Source organism: Scyliorhinus torazame, chromosome 1 (genome assembly GCF_047496885.1).
Source record: "Scyliorhinus torazame isolate Kashiwa2021f chromosome 1, sScyTor2.1, whole genome shotgun sequence".
NCBI classification, from domain to species: domain Eukaryota; kingdom Metazoa; phylum Chordata; class Chondrichthyes; order Carcharhiniformes; family Scyliorhinidae; genus Scyliorhinus; species Scyliorhinus torazame.
Genome location: NC_092707.1, coordinates 146,066,953 through 146,087,950, shown reverse-complemented (window position 1 = coordinate 146,087,950; position 20,998 = coordinate 146,066,953). Strand labels below are relative to the sequence as shown.

Here is a 20,998-nt window from a genome sequence, read left to right as displayed (position 1 = left end):
GTGGTCAGGGTAACTGCAGGGTTCCCTGGCCCTCCCCCTGGAAAGAGGGCACCTTGGCACTGTACAACTGCCACCCTGGCACTACCAAGCCAGCAGGAGTACTGCCTAGATGCCAGGGGGGCAGTGCAAGGGTGCCTGAGTGCCAGGGTAGCACTGCCAAGGGCCAGTGGGTGAGGGGGGCCATGAAGAGTGAGGGTGTGCAGGAGAGGTAAGTAGGATCCTCCGGGAGGTTAGGGGGATGATGGGTGGGGGTCCTAGAATGGAGGGGGTCCTGTAAGGGTGCTTGGGGGGCTTGAAGATGGGATACCCCCAGGGACCCCATAGCTGGGTGTCCTAACTTGGGGGAGTGTGGGGTAGTGTCCATGTGTGTGGGGGGTGACATTGGACACGGGTGGGGAGTGTGGGGGACCCGCAAGCTCACTTAGAGATCGGGGCACTCTTTCAGCTCCCCAGTGCTAAATAAAATTCTAAATGTGGAGTAAGCCTGTGAGAAATTCCCCAGGGACCAGAAAAGTGACAAGTGCCATTGAATAGTGAAGTGAAAAAGTGAAAACCGCTTACTGTCACAAGTAGGCTTCAAATGAAGTTACTGTGAAAAGCCCCTAGTCGCCAAATTCCGGCGCCTGTTCGGGGAGGCAGTTACGGGCTGTTAGTGGTGGGGAAGTCGCCCGCGGGAACTCCTTAAAAACCTGCCACAAATTAACTTAGAAATTTTTGGGAAGAATCGCACCCATGGCACGAGATTGTCCCACAATCGGTGGGATGGCCCGGCACCAAGAACGGCGCGAACCACTCCGACGTCAGGCCACCTGGAAGTTGCGGAATCCTCTGCACTTCCGGGGGCTAGGCCGGCGCCGGAGCGGTGCCAACCGATGCCGAATGGTCGGCGTGTTCTGGTGCATGCGCAGGGAGTTTCTTCTCCGTGCCAGCCATAGCGGAGCCCTACAGAGGCCGGCGTGGAAGGAAGGAGTGCCCCCACGGTACAGGCCCGCCACCGGCGGGACTGGCCGAAAATGGACGGCCGCTCGGCCCATCGGGGCCCGGAGAATTGCCGGGGAGGCCGCTGCCAACGGCCCTCGACCGGCACGGCGTGATCCCTGCCTGAAAACCGGTGCCGGCGGGGTGGGATTCACGACGCCCCCCGGGGTTTCTCCGACCCGGCCGGGGGGGGCGGGGGGGATCCCGCCCCTGGTGTCAGGTGCTCTGTGTCGGAGGTGAGCCACAGGTGTCATTTTGGAACTTTAAGCAGCCTTATAGCACCTAACAAACAGGTGCTAGTTTCACCCAAGCATCTCCAAAGAGGATGTACCAGGAGAAAATCAAGAATAACACTGGGATAAAATTGGCACCTCCCACAAAGGATTTGAGCATAGAAAGAGGTATGTTAGGTGGCGCAATGGTTAGCACTGCTGCCTCACGGTCCGAGGACCGGTTCGATCACAGCCCCAGGTCACTGTCCATGTGGAGTTTGCACATTGTCTGCGTGGGTCTCGCACCACAGCCCAAAGGTGTGCAGGGTAGGTGGCTTGGCCACGTTAAATTCCCGTACCAGCCTCCCTGAACAGGCGCTGGAATGTGGCGACTAGGGGCTTTTCCCAGTAACTTCATTTGAAGCCTACTTATGACAATAAGCGATTTTCAAATTGCCCCTTAATTGGAATTTCTTTTTAAAAAAGAATAGCGATGTTTTACTGCAATTGTATCGGGCATTGGTGAGGCTATACCTGGAGCATTGTGTGCAATTTTGGTGTCCTTATCTGAGGAAGGATGTTCTTTCTATGGAGGGAGTGCAGCAAAGGTTTACCAGGCTGATACCTGGGGTGATGGAACTGTCCTATGACAGTCGGTTAGGATTATATTCATTGGCGTTTAGGAGAGGGAGAGGGGATCTCCTAGAAACTTATAATATTCTAACAGCATTAGAGAGGGTAAATTCAGAAAAAATGGGGGATTCCAGAACTAGGGATCATAGTTTGAGGATAAGGAGTCAACCTTCTAGGACTGAGGTGGGGAGAAATTTCTTCACCCAGAGAGTGTTGAATTTGTGGAATTCACTACCACAGAAAGTAGTTGAGGCCAAAACGTGTAATTTCAAGAAGGAATTAGATATAGCTCTTGGGGCTATGGAATATTTTTTTTTGGGGGGGGGGGGGGAATTGTGGCTGAGAACTTGATGAAGTGGGGCACGGCGTCACAGTGGTTAGCACTGCTGGCTCACAGCGCTAGGGACCCGGGTTCAATTCAATGATGATCATCATGAATGGTGGAGCAGGCTCGAAAGGCCGAATGGCCACCACCTTCTATTTTCCATTTATGTTTCAATGTAAGTACATTGATTTTTTGACATCTGCCCAAGAAGACACAGCATTGAGGAAGCAGCCATTCTACCAGCCTAATCAATTATGGGAGGGCAGGAATTTGGCCAGTCTTGGTACACGGGCAAACTGTTGTCTATTTATAACTGAAAATTGCAAATGAGGTCCTGAAATCTACTTAGAAACTTGATTTGCATAAATTCAGAGCCTGTCTAAAGCGGGAATTAAGCAGGCCTTTGGTATCAATGAGGTGCTACCACCACTATCCCATACCCATCTCCACACACCCTCTGAATATTTTTCAAATATTACAAACTCACATTGATGCAATGAGAAATCCGCCTGTGCTCCTTCTCAAGCGTTTATATAATAAGAGAAACACTTGAGCATTTAAAGGCACAAACACAGCAAAAAGAAACAGTCCTTCAAGGTACTGTGAAATATTCCCCTCAAACAAGTGAAATGCCAATTTAGAATACTGGAAATTTCAGAATCTAACAGAACAGACCCCTCTCAGAGAGCAGAACTTAATATAAACAACAGAGTTTTGTTTGCTGGCTGCAGCGTGGGACCTCCTACTCCTGCCCTCCACTTCCCGATGCTAGGTCCCTCAATCAGTGCCTTTGAACGAGGGATCCATTCCCAAGCAGGTTTTGCTGTCCACAAACCTTTCTGCCATGGACTTAGTTGGTGCAAAGGCAGGAAGGCAGTGGGGACTCCCCATTCATTACCAAGTCACCTATAAGACCAAACGATATAGGTGCAGAATTAGGCCATTCAATCGGCTAATGCGTTTATCATCCCCATTCTACTACCTTCTCTCCATAACCCCTGATCCCCTTATTAATCAAGACACTGTCTATCTCGGTCTTAAAGACACTTAGTGACTTGGCCTCCACAGCCTTTTGTTGCACTGAGTTCCACAGATTCACACCCTCTGGCTGAAGAAATTCCTCTTCATCTTTTTTTAAAGGATTATCCCTTCAGTCTGAGGCCATGCTGCCGGGTTCTAGTCCCATCGAATATAGACCCAGAGTTCTCAACTGCTCCTTCCGGGATCATTCTTATGAACCTCTTCTGGACCCTCTCCAGGTCAGCACATCCTTCCGTAGAAACGGGGCCCAAAACTGCTCACAATATTCCAAATGGGGTCTGACCAGAGTCTTATCCGGCCTCAGCCATACATCCCTGGTCTTGTATTCTAGATTTAATGTATTTCTCTCCCCCCCCCCCCCCCCACACTCAACTCACTAAGGGGGAGGCATTAAATTCTGCCCAAAGTTAAAGAATATGATTGTTGCAAAATGTAGCATTCTGTGATTTAATTATTTCAAGTGGTACAGTAATCTTTTTCTTCATTTATCTCCAAAAACAAGGTACCTTTATGTGCTCTTCTCTGAAGATGAACTGCTGTCTCCAGATCATTGGGTGTTTAACACTGAGGCCCATCCACTGCCTGTAATACAAAGGAACACACAGGAACAAGTGATCACAAATGATCAGTAAACAAAATCTATCCTGAAAAAGGGTTAACTTTTATCAGTCTTTTGGGTTGAGATACATTTCCTTTCCAGTAAAGGACCTTTATTGATTTAGATAGAAACGAGTAAGAGTCAGCAGGTGTAATCGATGTGTTGTGGTGTTTGATCTGCCTTGGACACATTGATTTCCTCTGTGAGGAGTTGCGTGGCCTGTTGACTGCTTGTAGTGGGCCACACTAAAAGCAAAGTCTCAGAAATATATTACTCGTACACAGGGTTTGAATGAGGGAGAATGTAAGCATCAATTTGACTCTGTTCTTTCTGACCAAAGGATTAAATTTTCATAAGTGTAAAGGCTGTTACTTTACTTTCTTCTCATTTTATAAAAAATATATTTGTGTAAAGCAAAGTAAATGCATATTCCGTTGTTTATATTAATAATTAAATGAGCATCTCTCTGGTACTATGACCAAATATTGCATTGACATGATCATCTGGGGATTCTAAGGTTCCATTACCTATTGGCTAGGCCATCCATTTTCTCTGGGTCACTGACTTGTATATTTGCATAAAATGTTTCTCGGTGCTACCTTAACATGTTTGTTGTTTTTTTTTTAAATTAGCAAATGTGTTAAACAGTGCGGATTAGAATATAATTAATTTGGCCAACAGCATACGAAGGAAAGAAGCAGGAAGTTAAATATTAATGGTGTAAAATTAATTGTGAGCAGTAGCAGTTTCCTTTTACGTTTTGTCCATTTTGCACTACTGCCCATGGCGAATTTGACAACTTTAATGTTTATTATTCGTATTCCAATTGTATTGACTTCACTTTTTTTCAATATATACAGACAACCAGATTTTTCTGCAATATTTAATTGTACAATGCCAGCAGCATGAAATGGGTTCTTAGCAAATTGGCAGCCGATTCATCTCATCTGATCTTCTTTCCACTCAGCTTCACAGATAAATAGTTCAAACTTATCACTCCTTTCCTTATTTCCCTGTTGTTTTTGTTTGATCTGAAATTCAAACTCTTGGCAATATTTTCCAAATTAAATGGAAAAAAAACTGCACATTGGAAAATCATCTGCCATTTGCAACAAGCCATTTTTTTGCCCTGCTGGTGTAAACCAATTTCACCTCCACCCCCTTGTGTATTTTGTTTGATAATTACCTACTTTGCCACGATCGTAACTTTTAATCAAAGATACCATATGTATTACTCAAATATAATATACACTTTCATCAGATTTGTTATACATTTATTCATTCTGATCTGTTCCTCATTTACAGTTTCAATTCTACATTTATTTTGTATTTAGTTATTTTGTTCTGTTTCAATCCCAATCACAAATCCCAATCATACTGTTTCAGACTGAGCCCAGTTATAAATTTAATGCATCGTTCTAATGTCAATTATACCATTTGATTTCAATGTCTACATATGGGCAATTATGAAAATGACAGTCAGGAAAAGACTCACTGATCTCTCCAACGTATTCTACACATTATGTATTACAAAATATACAGTCCATGCCAACCATGTAATCTCCTGGGAGAGGCAAACACCAAATTAAACTTCCCAAGCCAATTGCGGAGGAATATGGAAAAATTTGTCTCTGAGGATCAAAACTAGTCCAGGAGATCACATTGTCTCTGATTTAAAGTACAGGATAACCTACCTTTCGTGCAATTAATCTGACCATAGAATCATATGGCTCAAAGGACATTTGATCTATTGGGCTGGGTGTTGATCTATTGGACCTGTGTTGGAGTTCACTTTTCTCTCTTAATTCCATCAACCTTGTATCATTTTATAATATTCCTACTTTTCAAATAGCTATCTAAACCCATTACAAATAATGTCTGAGTGACCATAGACGTCACTCAGTGAACATTACGGCTAGGATTCTCCAACGTCACTCGTGGCTGGGATTCTCTGGTCCCACCAAAAGTGAATGGTGTTTTGGCTGGAACGCCAAATTTTCCATTCTCATTTGCAGCAGGGCAGCAACGGATGAGATCAGAGAATTCCGTAGTACGTCAAATCAGTTTGAAAGATTATTTAACCCTTGCCCTTCTTCTTATGATCATTGAGTCTATGCTCTTTGTTACCAATTCACCAACCAGTGAAAACAATCTTTTATTAGGTTTTCAAAATTATGAAATAATTTTCAGACCTACCCATTTAACCTGCTTTTTGCTGTGAACAATTACCTAATTTTTCATGGAATTCTCTCCTGTAACTTCATATTCCTAGTAACATTCAAGTGAACCTTCACTGTTTCCCTTCCATGACTAACCTTCCCTATTGAGATACCCAGAACTGCACACACTACCCTAACTTGTGGCCTTATATATCTTGAACAAATTCAACATCATCTTGTTTTTATATATAATATTGCCATATTGAAAACTGAAAATGCCAGTCAGCTTTTTATGATCTTTTATTGGGATGTAATGAAGGGTGTTATAGATATATGCACTTTATTTTTGGACACAAGAAGATGCCCGTTTTTTTGACAACATGTAACGAAGGGCATTTGGAGTCTACTCACTTTTTATTGTTCCAAATTAAGGTCCTGTCTCTAAAAGCACAAAGTGGTAAATCTCACAAGGTCCACATATGGACAGCTACGTTTTGCTGAACCCCTTAAAAACTATGTGACAGCTGCTATTACAGCAATTATTTGGACTAAATGCTATTATATTAATAGTACTTCATTATGAGATCAAAAAGTTAGAAATTACTGTTGATGATGTTGGACAAATGTTTAACAGGTATTATCAGAGGAATATTCACCAATATCGTCAATACTAATTTCTCATTACCAGTAAAGCAAGAAACAGGTTGATTATGTTGTTTAAAAAAAAAAGAAAACCTGAATGTCCATGACTCATTGTATAGATTTGGATCCAACTTATTGGGTGTATATTCTCTTTTGAAACAGTATATACAACATTTGTATCTATGATATATTAAAAGTCTTACAATATAGCATCACTTCCTGTCACAATTAGTTCCTGCAGTACTTTCCTCATCACACCTAACTCATCAATGTCAGAAGATCTAATATATAAGAAATCTACACCAAATGCTGGAAAATGCACCAAATAAAGAGTTAAAAAATCTAAATTTCTTGAAGGATTGCTATTTAATAATTCTCAGACATGATATATGGTATACTTCTAGAATTACCACTACACCACTGGTCTTTTCACCCTTTGCCAAAAACGATTTATTCCTCTATTTTGTTAAGAATCTGACCATGTTGGGGAATAATTCCATTTGTTTTCCTTTCTGTAAAAACAACTCCTTCACATTTCTCTGTATTGATTGTGGCTACCACTTATATCTCCACTCCACCAATTTATTCATGCCCTCCAATCTCTGGGATTCTTCTTCACAAATTTCAGTCCTACTATTGGGTATTAGCAGCAATTTTCAGAATCATTTCCTTGTGCCTACGCCCAATGTATTTCTATAATTGGAGAAAAAAGACGCTACAGCAAAGATTGGTGGAATAAACTACCACCAGCTTCCTAGTAAGCTGAAAAGCATCCTTTTAATACTGTATGCCTTAATTTTCATAACAAACCTTTTATATGGCACCTTATCAAACACCCTATGAATGTCCAGCATACAACATTACCTTTATCTCCTTCATCTATGCACTCTATAAATTCTTCAAATAAATTCAATTCAATTTGACCATGGCCTGGTTGACAACTGCTACTGCCTTTCTCATTTTTCGCTAATTTGTCCCATGTTATGAATCCTGGTAGTTTATTCATAACTGGGGTAAGACTAACTGACCTGTAATCCCCTGGTATTTTCTATTTCCACATTTTTCCTCTGGTGTAAACTAGCACTTTTTCAATCTGATCTCAGTTGTATATTTGCAGTTTCTTTCATTTTTGTTTGTGATGTATGTACAGTGCGCCTTCAGACAATAGCAATTGTGTTGTTTAGTAATACATAATCTGGTTAATGCAACAAAGTAAAGATCATTTAGTTAAGCACATAGTTACTGAATGAAATAATTACAAATCCTTGTAATGTGTGATTTTGTGCATTACCCTGAAAGGTAATAGTATGTTTTTTTTTATTCAAGATGCTTTGATGTTTGGAGGTAATTTTATAAGAAGCACAATGCAGAGATAAAGGCTCTAGTGTTGTAATCCAGATGTTTTGAGAAACACACAACATTAGTAGCACAGCATCAGAAGCCTTTCTCCCACCCCCAAACAAAATACCATTATAAAATGAATTATATATTGTTATTAGTTTGGATGAATTGAGTTTATCTGAAAACTGTATTTTGAATGGTACAAGCTCACTTTCTGAAATTATACAGCTTACCACAGTTAGCGGTCCAACATGCTCCGCACCATACGTACCACAGTCCTCGTGTTCTGAGGTGTCTCTTTCCTTTCTGCTATTAATTGCCCCTTTACTCAACCTCCCTGATTTCATTCTGTTCAACTGACCTCTTAACAAATTGATACTCGCTGGCCACTTGTGAAGATTAATGCAATCTTTACTTCTGGATGCACTTGCAAACCATTTTCACTATGCTTTTCAGTACTTTTTCATTCTTTCCTAACTTTTCATTACATTTTAAATAATTCTTTGATCCACCCTCTTAGTTTAATACCCCTGTCTTTGAATGACTCAGTGCACTTGAATAGTTCATGCAGCCAGTAGGAGATTTTTTTCTTCGCCTCTTGGGAAAGGTCACTGGGGATCTCAACCCTGTTTCATAGCATGGAGGATAACAAAAATTACCTCTAGGGTGGTTCAGTGCACTGTAATGTTCTCACTTGGTCTCTGTGCAATAATATTCTGCTTATCTGGTCTCTGCAGCTTAATGCTCTGCGGATCTGATCTTGGTACTTTCTTTTGTCACTCACTTGGTCTCTGCACTTAAATACTCCACCTACCTGACTTCTGAGCTTTAATCTTCCACTTACCCAGGTCTCTGCACTTTAATGTTACCTTTACCTGGTCTCAGTGCACTTTAATGCTTCCCTCATCTGGTCAGTGCACTTTAACATATTTGAATATCTGGGTGCATTTCTTAAAACATCTTTTCCTTAAAGCAGCAATATACTGCTATATTTAATAAAACATATTTTCTTTATTCTTTTTCTCCATCTGACCAGAAAATAAATTACCCAAACTGGTAACTGACAATGTTTTCCTTAATAGATTGCTAGCATGTGCTGCATTAACGATGGGGAGGCAGTGGCGTAGTGAAACAGGGGACCATGGCAGATGGTGAAATTTGCTTAGAATTTTTAACAAATTGGTCTAATGATGTCCGTGAAACCATTGTCCTTAAAACTGATCTGACGGGCAGCACAGTGGTGCAATGGTTAGCACTGCTATCTTACGCCGCCGAGGACCCAGGTCCGATCCCAACCTCAGGTCACTGTCCGTGTTGAGCTTCCACATTTTCCCCTTGTCTGCGTGGATCTCACCCCACCAAACCCAAAGATGTGCAGGGTAGGTGGATTGGCCATGCTAAATTGCCCTTAACTGGGGAAAAAGGAATTAGGTACTTTACATTTCAAAAATAAATAAATAAAACCCATCTGGCTCACTAATGTCCTTTAGGGAAGGCAATCTGCTACCCTTACCTGATTTGGCCTACATGTGACTCCGGATCCTCAGCAACGTGGTTGACTCTTAAATGTCCCCGCAAAGACAATTAAGAGTGAGCAATAAATGCTGGCCTAGCTAGGGACGCCCATATCCCATGAACAATTTTTTTTTTTAAAACTAACCAGGGATAAATTATCCTCTGATTTTTCCACTTCCAACTGGATGCCAAACCCGTGCTCAGCCCTTTCCTTTGTGCAGCTGCTCAGTTCAGAAAGTGAAATGTTTGGGTATCAAACGTGTACCCCTTCTCTTATGGACATTGATTTGTGTTCCTCGCATTTAACACACAGTCCAGCATCCAGTGGACTTGACACTGTATTGGTTTGCATATTCATTAGATGTCTGGCAGTTGGGGCGGCATGGCACAGTGATTAGCAGTGCTGCCCCACAGCACCAAGGACCCGGACTTGATCTGGCCCTGGGTCACTGTCTGTGTAGAGTTTGCACATTCACCCCACGTCTGTGTGTCTCTCACCCCCCACAGGGTGTACAGGGTAGGTGGATTGGCCACACTAAATAGCCCCTTAATTTTAAAAAGGATGTCTGGCAGTTGCCTGAATCCAGATGCTGAATGCAATTTCTATGTGTACATGCTTGAAAGATGACTTGTTTACTCTGCCCAGCAATTCTTGGCATGAACAGTTGACAAGCAATCATCACAAGTGTTACATAAAGGGATCCTTGCCTCCAATAAGTTAAGTCTCTGATTATTTGTTTTAGTCTATCAAGCTTTTGGCTACTTTGACTAGTTTGAATGTGAAATGTTTTGGAAGAAGGAGTTTATGGAGATCCTTAACTCTTTCTTAAGATTAGCTTAATCTTGAGACTTCCAGAGCAGGAGAAAGACTTGCAGGTGCTGCAAGAAAAAGGGGAGAAGGCAATGCTATTTCTGTGAGGTGACAATTCTTCTCCGTGGAGACAGACAAGTAGGGAGAAAGCCCGGATCGGTGGATTCCAGTAGGGTCATAGACTGCACCACGTGGGTTTATGAACCGTGTTGCAAACCTACTCTTGTTTCTGAATAGGAAGTGCTTCCATTCACTCAATGTGCAACTTACTGCATGTGCTCATAAATATGTCAGGTCAGTTTCTGATTTCTTGGCACTAGTTATGATACTCTCTCACTGCGACAATCCTAATACCCCCACTATTCCAACAGACTAACAAATGGCAGGATGCATTCTGGGGGCAGATGTAATCTTGGATTGAGGAAACTATTGCTCTGAAACAGCGGGTGGAATTTAATGCCCTCTCCAATTAATGCTCACTTAACAGTTTTATCCTGCTTCCGTTGATATTAACCCAATAGCAGGTTCAATATGTGAGGAGCACAACGACCATGTTGGGTTGCTTGTGGGCTCCCGAGGGCAGAGGGGAATCCTCTCATTCCAAGGTTCTCTGTACCTGATCGAGGGACCCATCATTGGGAGGCCCACTCCCGAGAGTCATCCTCTGACCTTGCTGTTAGCCCCTTCCCCCATCTTCATCTGCAACCCCTACCTGTGACCTCCCTCCTGCCACCACTCTCTTAACTTAAGATCAAGCAACAATATTAGGCCCCCATAAGACATAGGAGCAGAATTAGACCACTCAGCCCATCGAGTCTGCTCCATTCATTCAATCATGGCTGATATTTTTAACATCCCCATTCTCCTGCCTTCTCCTCATAACCCCTGATCCCCTTATTAATCAAGAACCTATCCATCTCTGTCTCAGTGATTTGGCCTCCACAGCCTTCTGTGGCAAAGAGTTCCACAGATTCACCACCCTCTGCTGAAGAAATTCCTCCTCATCTTTGTTTTAAAGGATCATCCCTTTAGTCTGAAATTGTATCCTCTGCTTCTCGTTTTTCCTAAAAGTGGAAACATCCTCTTCACGTCCACTCTATCCAGGCCTCGCAGTATCCTGTAAGTTTCAATAAGATCCCCCTTCATCCTTCCAAACACCCAACGAGTACAGACCCAGGGTCCTCAACCATTCCTCGTACAACAAGCTCTTCATTCCAGGGATCATTCTTGTGAACCTCCTCTGATCCTTTCCAAGGCCAGCTCATCCTTCCTTCGATACGGGGACCAAAACCACTCACAATACTCCAAATGGGTTCTGATCAGAGCCCTGTACAGCCTCAGAAGTACATCTCTGGTCTTGTATTCTAGCCCTCTCAACATGAATGCTAACATTGCATTTGCCTTCCTAACTGCCGACTGAAACTGATCGTTAACCTTAAGAGAATTTTGAACAAGGACTGCCAAGTTCCTTTCTGTTTCTGATTTCCTAAGCATTTCCCCATTCAGAAAATAGTCTGTGCCTCCATTCCTCCTTCCAATGTGCATAACCTCACACTTTTCCACATTGTATTCTATCTGCCACTTCTTTACCCACTCTCCTAGCCTGTCCAAGTCCTTCTGCAGCCCGCCTACTTCCTAAATACAACCTGTCCCTCTACATATCTTTGTATAATCTACAAACTTAGCAACAGTGCCTTCAGTTCCTTCTTACAGATCGTTAACGTATATTGTGATATGTTGTGGTCCCAGCACCGACCCCTGGGGCACACCACTAGTCACTGGCTGCCATCCTGAAAAAGACCCCTTTATCCCCACTCTCTGCCTTCTGCTAGTCAGCCAATCCTCTACCAATGCCAGGATCTTACCCGAAACGCCATGGGCTCTTAACTTATTTAACAGTCTCCTATGTGGCACCTTGTCAAAGGCCTTCTGGAAATCTAAATAAATCACGTCCACTGGTTCTCCTTTGTCTAACTTCCTTGTTACCTCCTTAAAGTAACAGATTTGTCAGACATGACCTCCCCTTGACGAAGCCATGCTGACTCAGACCTATTTTATCATGCACTTCCAAGTACTCCGCAATCTCATCTTTAATAGTGGACTCAAAATCTTACCAATGACCGAAGTCAAGCTAACCAGTCTATAATTTCCCATCTTCTGCCTCCCTCCCTTCTTAAACAGCAATGTTACATTAGCCTCTTTCTAGTCCTCTGGGACCCTCTCTGCCTCCAGTGATTCCTGAAAGATCACCACCAATACCGCCACAATCTCCCCAGCTATCTCTTTTGGAACCCTGGGGTGTAGTACATCTGGTCCAGGTGATTTATCCACCTTCAGCCCTTTCAGTTTCCCCAGAACCTTCTCCTTGGTGATGGCAACTACACTCAACTCTGTCCCCTGATTCTCCTGGAGTTCTGGCATTCCACTGGTGTCTTCCACCATGAAGACTGTTGCAAAGGAACTATTCAGTCCCTCTGCCATTTCTTTGTTTCCTATTATTACTTTGCCAACCTCAATTTCCAGTGGTCCAATGTCTTCCTTTATATTACTAGCTAACTTGTACTCATATTTCATCTTCTCCCTTATTACTTTTTTAATTGTCCTTTGCCCGCTTTTAAAGGCTTCCCAATCCTCTGCCTTCCCACTAATACTCGCCACTTTGTATGCTTTTTCTTTTTCTTTTATGCTGTCCTTGACTTCCCTCATCAGCCATGGATGTCTTGTCCTCCCTTTATAGCATGTTTCCTCCTCCTTGGGATGAATTTTATTGTGCCTCCCGAATAACCCCCAAAAACACATGCCATTGCTGTTCCACGGTCTTCTCTGCTAGGCTCCTTTTCCAATCAACTCTGGCCAGCCGTCCCTCATGTCTTTGTAGTTTCCCTTATTTAATTGTAATACTGTTACATCTGATTGCAGCTTCTCCCTCTCAAACTGCAGAGTAAATTCTATCATATTGTGGTCACTGCTCCCTAAGGATTTCTTTACCTCAAGTTCCCTAATCAAGTCTGACTCATTACACATCGCCAAATCCAGAATTGCCTATTACCTACTGGGCTCTACCACAAGCTGCACCAAAAAAACATCTCTTAGACATTCCACAAATTCCTTTTCTTGGGATCCATTACCAACCTGATTTTCCCAGTCCACCTGTATATTGAAGTCCCCCATGATTATTGTAATATTCCTTTTTTACATGCCTTTTCTCTCTCCTGATTTTTCTGCCCCACGTCGTGACTACTGCTAGGGGGCCTGTACATCACTCCCATCAGGGTCTTTTTACCTTTACAATTCCTCGACGCTAACCACAGAGATTCTATCCCTTCTGGTCCTATATCGCTCCTTGCTATCAATTTAACTTCATTCCTTACTAACAATGCAATCCAGCCCCCTTTGCACCTCTGCCTGTCCTATCGATAGGACACATATCCTTGGATATTTAGATCCCAGCCCTGATCCCCTTGTAGCCACGTCTCTGTGATGCCCACAACATCGTAACGGCCAATTTCAATGTGCGCAATAAGTTCATATACCTTGTTCCGTATACTATGTGCATTTAGGTACAACACCTTCAGTCCTTCATTGACCACCTCCCTTCTCATACTTGTCACCTTTTTTGCTTTGCCTGAGGGTGATGTTGTGCTCTTATTTTTGTTCTCTATGTCCCCATCAGTTATTACATCTACTAAGCTGACGCTCTGGTTCCCACCCCCCAGCCATACTAGTTTAAATCCTCCTGAGTGACTCTAGCAAACCTCCCAGCCAGGATATTGGTGCCCCTCCAGTTTAGATGCAACTTTTCCTTCTTGTACAGGTCCTACCTGCCCCGGAAGAGATCCCAATGGTCCAGAAATCTGAAACCCTCCCTCCTACACCACCAGTTTAGCCACGTATTTAGCTCCAATGGGTACCACTTTGCCTCTAATTGGCAGATGGGACTTGTGTCCCTAGGGTCCTTGATCCCAGGTGAGTCTTGCTGCTGTCTAATTAAGTGCCTGAGTAGCACATAATCTGGCGAGCCTGCCATAGAAAAGGTGATGTGGGCCTCTTGCCTCCATTAAATGGTGCCCAATGGTTTCACTGTCCGGATAAAAGACTTGGCTGGATCAGGCAAGAAAGGCAGTGCGAAACTCTGTGGATTCACAGCTGCCTTTTCTAGCCAGATCAAACTGCACTCTGCAATTTGGAAGTGCTGGTGAGCATCTCACAGCGAGGTGATGGAAACCCGCCGGCAAAGCTGGGATTCGGAGATCGAGGTCCCTTTTATAAAGGGTGCCCTGATCTCAATGTGAAGTTCAAGCCGCCCCCCCCCCCCCCCCGAACATTGGGGCCAGACAGACCAGGGGAACACCCCACCCCCGCCCCAAACCACCACTGAATGGTAGGGGTCTCTTCTCTTCCCCCCCCCCCCCCCCACACACACACCACGCTGGCATAATGGTGACACAACTCCTCATCCTCACTGGCACCCCTCACCCCAAATCTGTCTCCCTCCATCGCCACAATGAAGGCACAGTAGCTCCACCGCCCCCCCAACCATTGCCCCTTCCCACAATGGGATCCCTAGAGGACCCAACCCTGAGGCACTGGCAGGGGGGTGGGGGCATGTCCCTCACCACCCAGGGTCTATGCTCCCGTTGGAGGCCCCACCTGGTCATCAGAACTGATTTTCGTTTTTAGAAATCAGTAGTGATTCCCACAGGCGTTGCATCACACCAATGGGTGGGAACATCTGATGACCACAGAAACAACAACATTAAGCCATTTCTGAATATTAAAGTGCATTCCACTTGATGGTAATTTATTGGGTGTGAACCTGATTACATTGCTGATGGGGGGGGGGGATCTCAAACGGAGATCTCGCTGCCGCAAATCCTGTTGTGGTCCTCTCGCAAGAGATAGCAACCTTAACGGGAATTGCGTTCGTGGCGAATGGGCTCTGAAAATTCTGCCCCTTGTGTGCAGCACAACAAATGTCACAGTTCAGAATAGTTTGTTGCATGTTCTGTAATTGAACAGTGGAAAAGGAATTGACTTGCCACTTGCCTTGGGGAGGAAGGAATGGGGTGAAAAATAAACAAGGGAATGAGGGACCCCAGAGGATGTAGAGGAGTACGGTCCAGAACTGAGAGCTGCGAGAACCATAGGATAGAAATTATTGACAAGAGATTCTCTGAATCTTCCCTCCCCTCCACAAGAGCTCCAACACGTGCCCTTCCATCTGATCTAACCTTGACACCATCATGACCCTCAATCAGTGCACCTTCGTAGGCATTCTGTTGCATCATTAAAATTATGAAGACCACATCAAACTACAAATATTTCACTCTACTGTTCCCAAGACTCCAGTCTTGATTTGACAAATGGTTACATGATTGATAACTTTTTTAGATTTATAGATTACTCATGTAAAACCATAGTGTCAGCCTTCTGTGTTTACTTGTTCTAGCACTCTTTGAAGTAGTTTCTAGTTGATTCAGCTTAAGAGAAATGGCTGCTGAATTTCTACTGAGGCCACTTGAAATGGCTATGGTAGGTAATCTTGAAAAGCTCAGACTTTTAAAGACTCGACTGCAGGCAACCTGAGCTTACCTGACTCATCTGCCTGTCAGGAGCAACAATGGCACTGGCTTACATGATGCGGAAGGAGCTGAGGGTAGGATTTAAGTGAGAAAAGAACAAAGGAAAAATGGTGGCAATCTTGCAAATCCTATCCTCTAACGCTCAATGAGAGCGATGAGATGTGGTTGCCTGTTCCTTCCTATTGTGTATGGGTTTGACCTGCAAGAAAGTGTTGGAGTAGTGAGATGTTTTGAGTAGGTGTATGTCAGCTTAAATAGTGTTTCTTTTATGATAACGATGGCAGACCTGGGCTGTACGGTTGCGCAGTGTTAGCACTGATGCCTTATGGCGCCGAGGACCCGGGTTCGATCCCAGCCCTGGGTCACTGTCCGTGTGGTGTTTGCACATTCTCCCCTTGTCTGCGTGGGTCTCGCTCCCACAACCCAAAAGATGTGTAGGGTAGGTGGATTGGCCACGCTAAATTGCCCCTTAATTGGGGGGGGGGGGAAATAACTGGGTACTCTAAATTTATCTTTAAAAGATGGCAGAGCTTTGAGGAGAGTAGCAGCAATAGGAACAGAATAATTGAAGAAAGAAAGAATTGTGCTGCAGTGATTCTGAGATAAATAGGAGATTTTTAGACTGCTAAGATTAGATGTAATGCAGAGAATATTGAGAAATATGAGATAGGTTTATTTTAACTGGCCTGGTGAGGTCATTGTACCATGTTCTGGGAACAATGCTCACCTACTCTGCTATCTCTGCTCAGTTGTGCTGTACAGTGTTCCTGCATATCTTCTTGCAGCCCCCCCCCCCCAAAACAACATCACAAAAATGAGGGGGCCTTGCTTCTGCCTACCGTCACCAGCGATCTTCAGTGACCATTACCCGCAGCCAAAAACTTTCCTTTTGAAGGATGTGAAGCTGCCTTGAAGTAGTGTTATGTGCGATTGTGATCCTCCTATTAGACGAATTGCCAATGAACATATTGAGTAGTGATGGCAGCCCAGAATTTATTTCAATTAAATAGAATTAAATTATCTCTATATTTAAATTCTATTTAAATTAACTAGAGCAACCAACGGTTGCTGGTGACTGGGCATATGCTTCTAATGCAGAATCCACTGTTTAAAAGAGATCTTAAATCAGTTTCTACCCCCCACCAAGCTGAAAACAATTTAGTCTTCTAATAAATTTTTAGTGCATTAGACTGTATTCTGTGTGATTCATACCCATTTCACTCTGCTTTCCAGTACTTTAATATCCACAATCCTGAAATATATAACCAGAATAATAATCTTTATTGTCACAAGTAGGCTTACATTAACACTGCAATGAAGTTACTGTGAAAATACCCTAGTTGCCACATTCCGGCACCTGTTCGGGTACACCGAGGGCGAATTCAGAATGTCCCAACAGCACGACTTTTGGGAAAAGGATGTGCAAGATTCTCCACAGTACAGCTATTTTATTCTCCATCAGTATTAGATCGAATAAATTATTAATAGTATTCCGACTGAATATTACTCAAAATCTTCATAGGTATTTTTTTAAAAGGAAGTAACTTCCTGTAATTGCCGAATGGATAAATATGGTCTGCACCGCGAATGATGGTAGATTTGTACAACTGAGATCAACTAACTTAGAATTGACTCTAAGAACTCTAGTTGTATGGCTCAGTTCCACACGGGAATCATAGAATCAATGTTGAAGAGGGTCTTTGACTCTTTTGAAGAGCAATCCACTGAGTCGTACACCCCTGCTCTTTCCCCATATCCCTGCAATTTTTCCTCCGTATTTATTCCATTTTCTTTTTGAAGGCTATGTTGTATCTGTTTCCACCACCCTATTGGGCAATGCATTTCAAATTCTCACCACCTGTTCTGTAAACATGTTTTTTCCTCACATTTCTTGCCTCTAGTTTTTTATCAACCACTTTAAAGCTGTGCCATCTGGTTTTTGACCTTTCAGTTGCTCTTGATTCATTCTTTCTAAACCTTTTTGTGATTTTGAACACCTCCATCAAAACTCTTCTTCACCGTTCTGCTCCAAGGAGAACAATCACAGATTTTCCAGCCTGTTCACATAACTGTGATCCCTCATCCCTGGAACTGTTCCAGTTAACCTTTTCTATAATCTCTCCAAAGCCTTCACGTCATTCCTAAAGTTTGGTGCCCTGAATTGGACACCATATTCCTGCTGGGACCAAACAAACATTTTATATAAGTTTGGCATAACTTCCTGGCTTTTGTATATTTTGCCTCTTATAAAGTCCAGAATACTGGAGTTCTTATTAACTTTTTTTAACCAGACCTGCTGCCTTCAAACACACTTGCGTTTCTCTCCACTTGCACCCCTTTTATAATTGTACCATTTAACTTGTATTATCTCCTGTCATTATTCCTACTAAATTTATCCCTGCTCCAGTCAAGTATTTTTATTCTAGATTGCCCCTTGTCGTTTGTAACTCATTTAATCCTGATAATACCCATGATCATTATTCTTGCGAAACTCAGTCACTGTGACTTTTTTGTTTGACCTTCCTTTCCCCACGAACAGATCCAGCAGTGCCTTGTTGGGACAAAGTTCTTCTCAACACATTTCCGACATCTTTCCCCCTCTCTTCAACACAGTCAGTGCCCATTCAGTATTTGGGAAGTTTAAATCTCTTGCTTTTATTACTCAACAATTTTCATTTATATAGCACTTCAATGTTTTATGTATTATTGCACATCTCGGTAATTTTCTTGCAGATCTGCTCCTCTATCATCATCCCACTATTTGGTGACGTGGGAAGGTAATGTTGGTATAGAGGTTCAGCCATAATCTTATTGAATGATGGAGCAGACATGAGAGATCCATAGCCTAATACTGCTTCTCTTCTCTTATATTATTAATAGCTCATCTGTGTTTTCTTAACTCCAACAAAATAGCTTCTGTCTTAATCCCTAAAGAAAATTGTCTCTTTCTAACACTAACATTTTCCATAATGGAAACTGTTACTTAAGTAGTCTATCGATTCAGTCTTTTCAGACACAAATTCCCTTTTCAAAATACATGTGAGAGCAGACTTTAGTCTGAGCTTTTATTAATTAAATTTTCTCATTGATTTTCAATAAAATAGCTGTACTGCAATGGAGCTTACAATTTTTTTTCTCTCTTGAAGATGATGTGATGATACAACTATCAAATTGTCAAACCCTCAGGATAACTATAAAATCACTTCCTTTTAGACTAATCAGTCAAATAAAATCTTGCGTTCACAACATTATTTTAAAATGTATGGAAACAATGCGGAGAATTCTGTCATCTTACAACATTGCTTGACTACCGACAGGTTACAATGGCCCAGATTGATATATTAATATGTCTAAATCATTCCTGACTTAAGTGCATGTATTGACTCATGGATAACAATAATAATTGTTGTTTGTGTGCATCTTTCATTGGTTCCTTACCTTTAAGGTCCACACAGGTTAATGTTTACACAGTAAAGAATAAGCAATAATCTGAAGCACATGGAATGCGTATTCATAGCTTTGAAGCATGGAGATTGGGAAAATGGAAATATTTTCCTTTCAGCAACAATGATTTTGGCTTTTAGCATTGAGCTTAAATGTCCAGTTATCCTGTAACTATTTCACCTCTTAGATTTCATAGCAATGCCTTCAGCAGGTTGACATGCATTAAATTTAAATTAATCTAGCTTAATTCTATTAGAAATCTTTGAGATACAGTTGTCAAAACCCTTTTGCTTTGTATTATATGTTCACTGCATCTGTATCAAGTGTGCATGGAATTTGTGCTAGTGCTATTATGTTTAACAATGTATACACCAATCAGTTCTCTTTGAGAAATGCCTTGTTAAAATCTGCACTTGCCAAGTGCTGCCCTGTTAAAATATTGTTTCTTTGTTGAGTTATTATTAAATGAAGTGATTCTGTTATGTAAAAGTGTATCTTGACTGTACAATTCAAAAATTACACAAGGCCACTATATGCTCTTAAAGGAAAACAATGGAATATACAGCACCTAATTTCACTTTAATGTACTGATAATTAGTAAAACGATCTGTTGCGCTAGTTTACAAACGGAGTGTTCCTTGTACAATTCATTGTACAATTGTGAACACTGCATATAGTGTATATGAATTTAATTCTGTGATTTATACAGTTAAGAAAATTACAAAACATGGTTTTGCAAATTGCAAGATTGAGGAGTTGAGTGAAGTGAAATTGATCATTTTTGATTGTTGTGCTTGCATTGTGGTAAGGGACTAAAGCAGGAATAAGGAGAGGACACCTTTTATTCTATGTTGTAAGGTATTTTCATTTTCTTGGACATACTTGTGTTATTTTCCCTTTAGAACACATGTATAAAGTTTGCTTCTGGAATTGTGTTGATAAGTATATTGTGATTTCATTTAATTTTAAAATTGTAATGGAAGCTAATTGCAAGATTGCAGTTATACAATGGATGCAAAATTGATGTGGACTTTTTCTAATGGTTTAATATATGTAATTTTTTCAAGTCATAAAAGACCAAAATGTAATAAATTTGGTATATTGTAACTAATATCCTTTATAATTAAAGATTGCTATATTATCATGTGTGCTATCATATTGTTTTAAGTATAGAATATATTGAATTCTTATAAATCTTACACACAGCAGTAAAAAAAGGACAACATTTATGTGAAACACTGAAGTGCAACACCAGTATAAAAAAAAAAAAAAAAAATTCTGTACCTCTTCCTCAATGACTGTCATTTCCCACTTAAATTGTTCCACACTAGGCAGCACGGTGGTGCAGTGGTTAGCACTGCTGCCTCATGGCGGCGAGGTCCCAGGTTCGATCCCGGCTCTGGGTCACTGTGGAGTTTGCACATTCTCCCCATGTTTCGCCCCCACGGGCTGATTTAGCACAGTGGGCTAAACAGCTGCCTTGTAATGCAGAACAAGGCAGCAGCGCGGGTTCAATTCCCGGACCAGACTCCCCGAACAGGCACTGGAATGTGGCGACTAGAGGCTTTTCACAGTAACTTCATTGAAGCCTACTTGTGACAATGTGATTATTAATATTATTATTACAACTCAAAGATGTGCAGGCTAGGCCACACTAAATTGCCTGTTAATTGGAAAAAATGAATTGGGCACTCTAAATTTATTTTTTAAAAATAAA

General features: G+C 42.0%; 1 protein-coding gene across 1 annotated transcript in view; it reads left to right on the top strand.

Moving 5' to 3' along the window:
- LOC140414211 (mannosyl-oligosaccharide 1,2-alpha-mannosidase IA-like) overlaps nt 1-20,425 on the top strand; it is a 187,214-nt gene extending 166,789 nt beyond the window's left edge. The window contains exon 12 of the mRNA XM_072500965.1: nt 3,692-20,425. Within this exon, the coding sequence (XP_072357066.1) occupies nt 3,692-3,821 (130 nt within the window). The 3' untranslated portion in view covers nt 3,822-20,425. The remainder of the gene's footprint in view (nt 1-3,691) is intronic.
- Nucleotides 20,426-20,998: the final 573 nt, after the last annotated feature.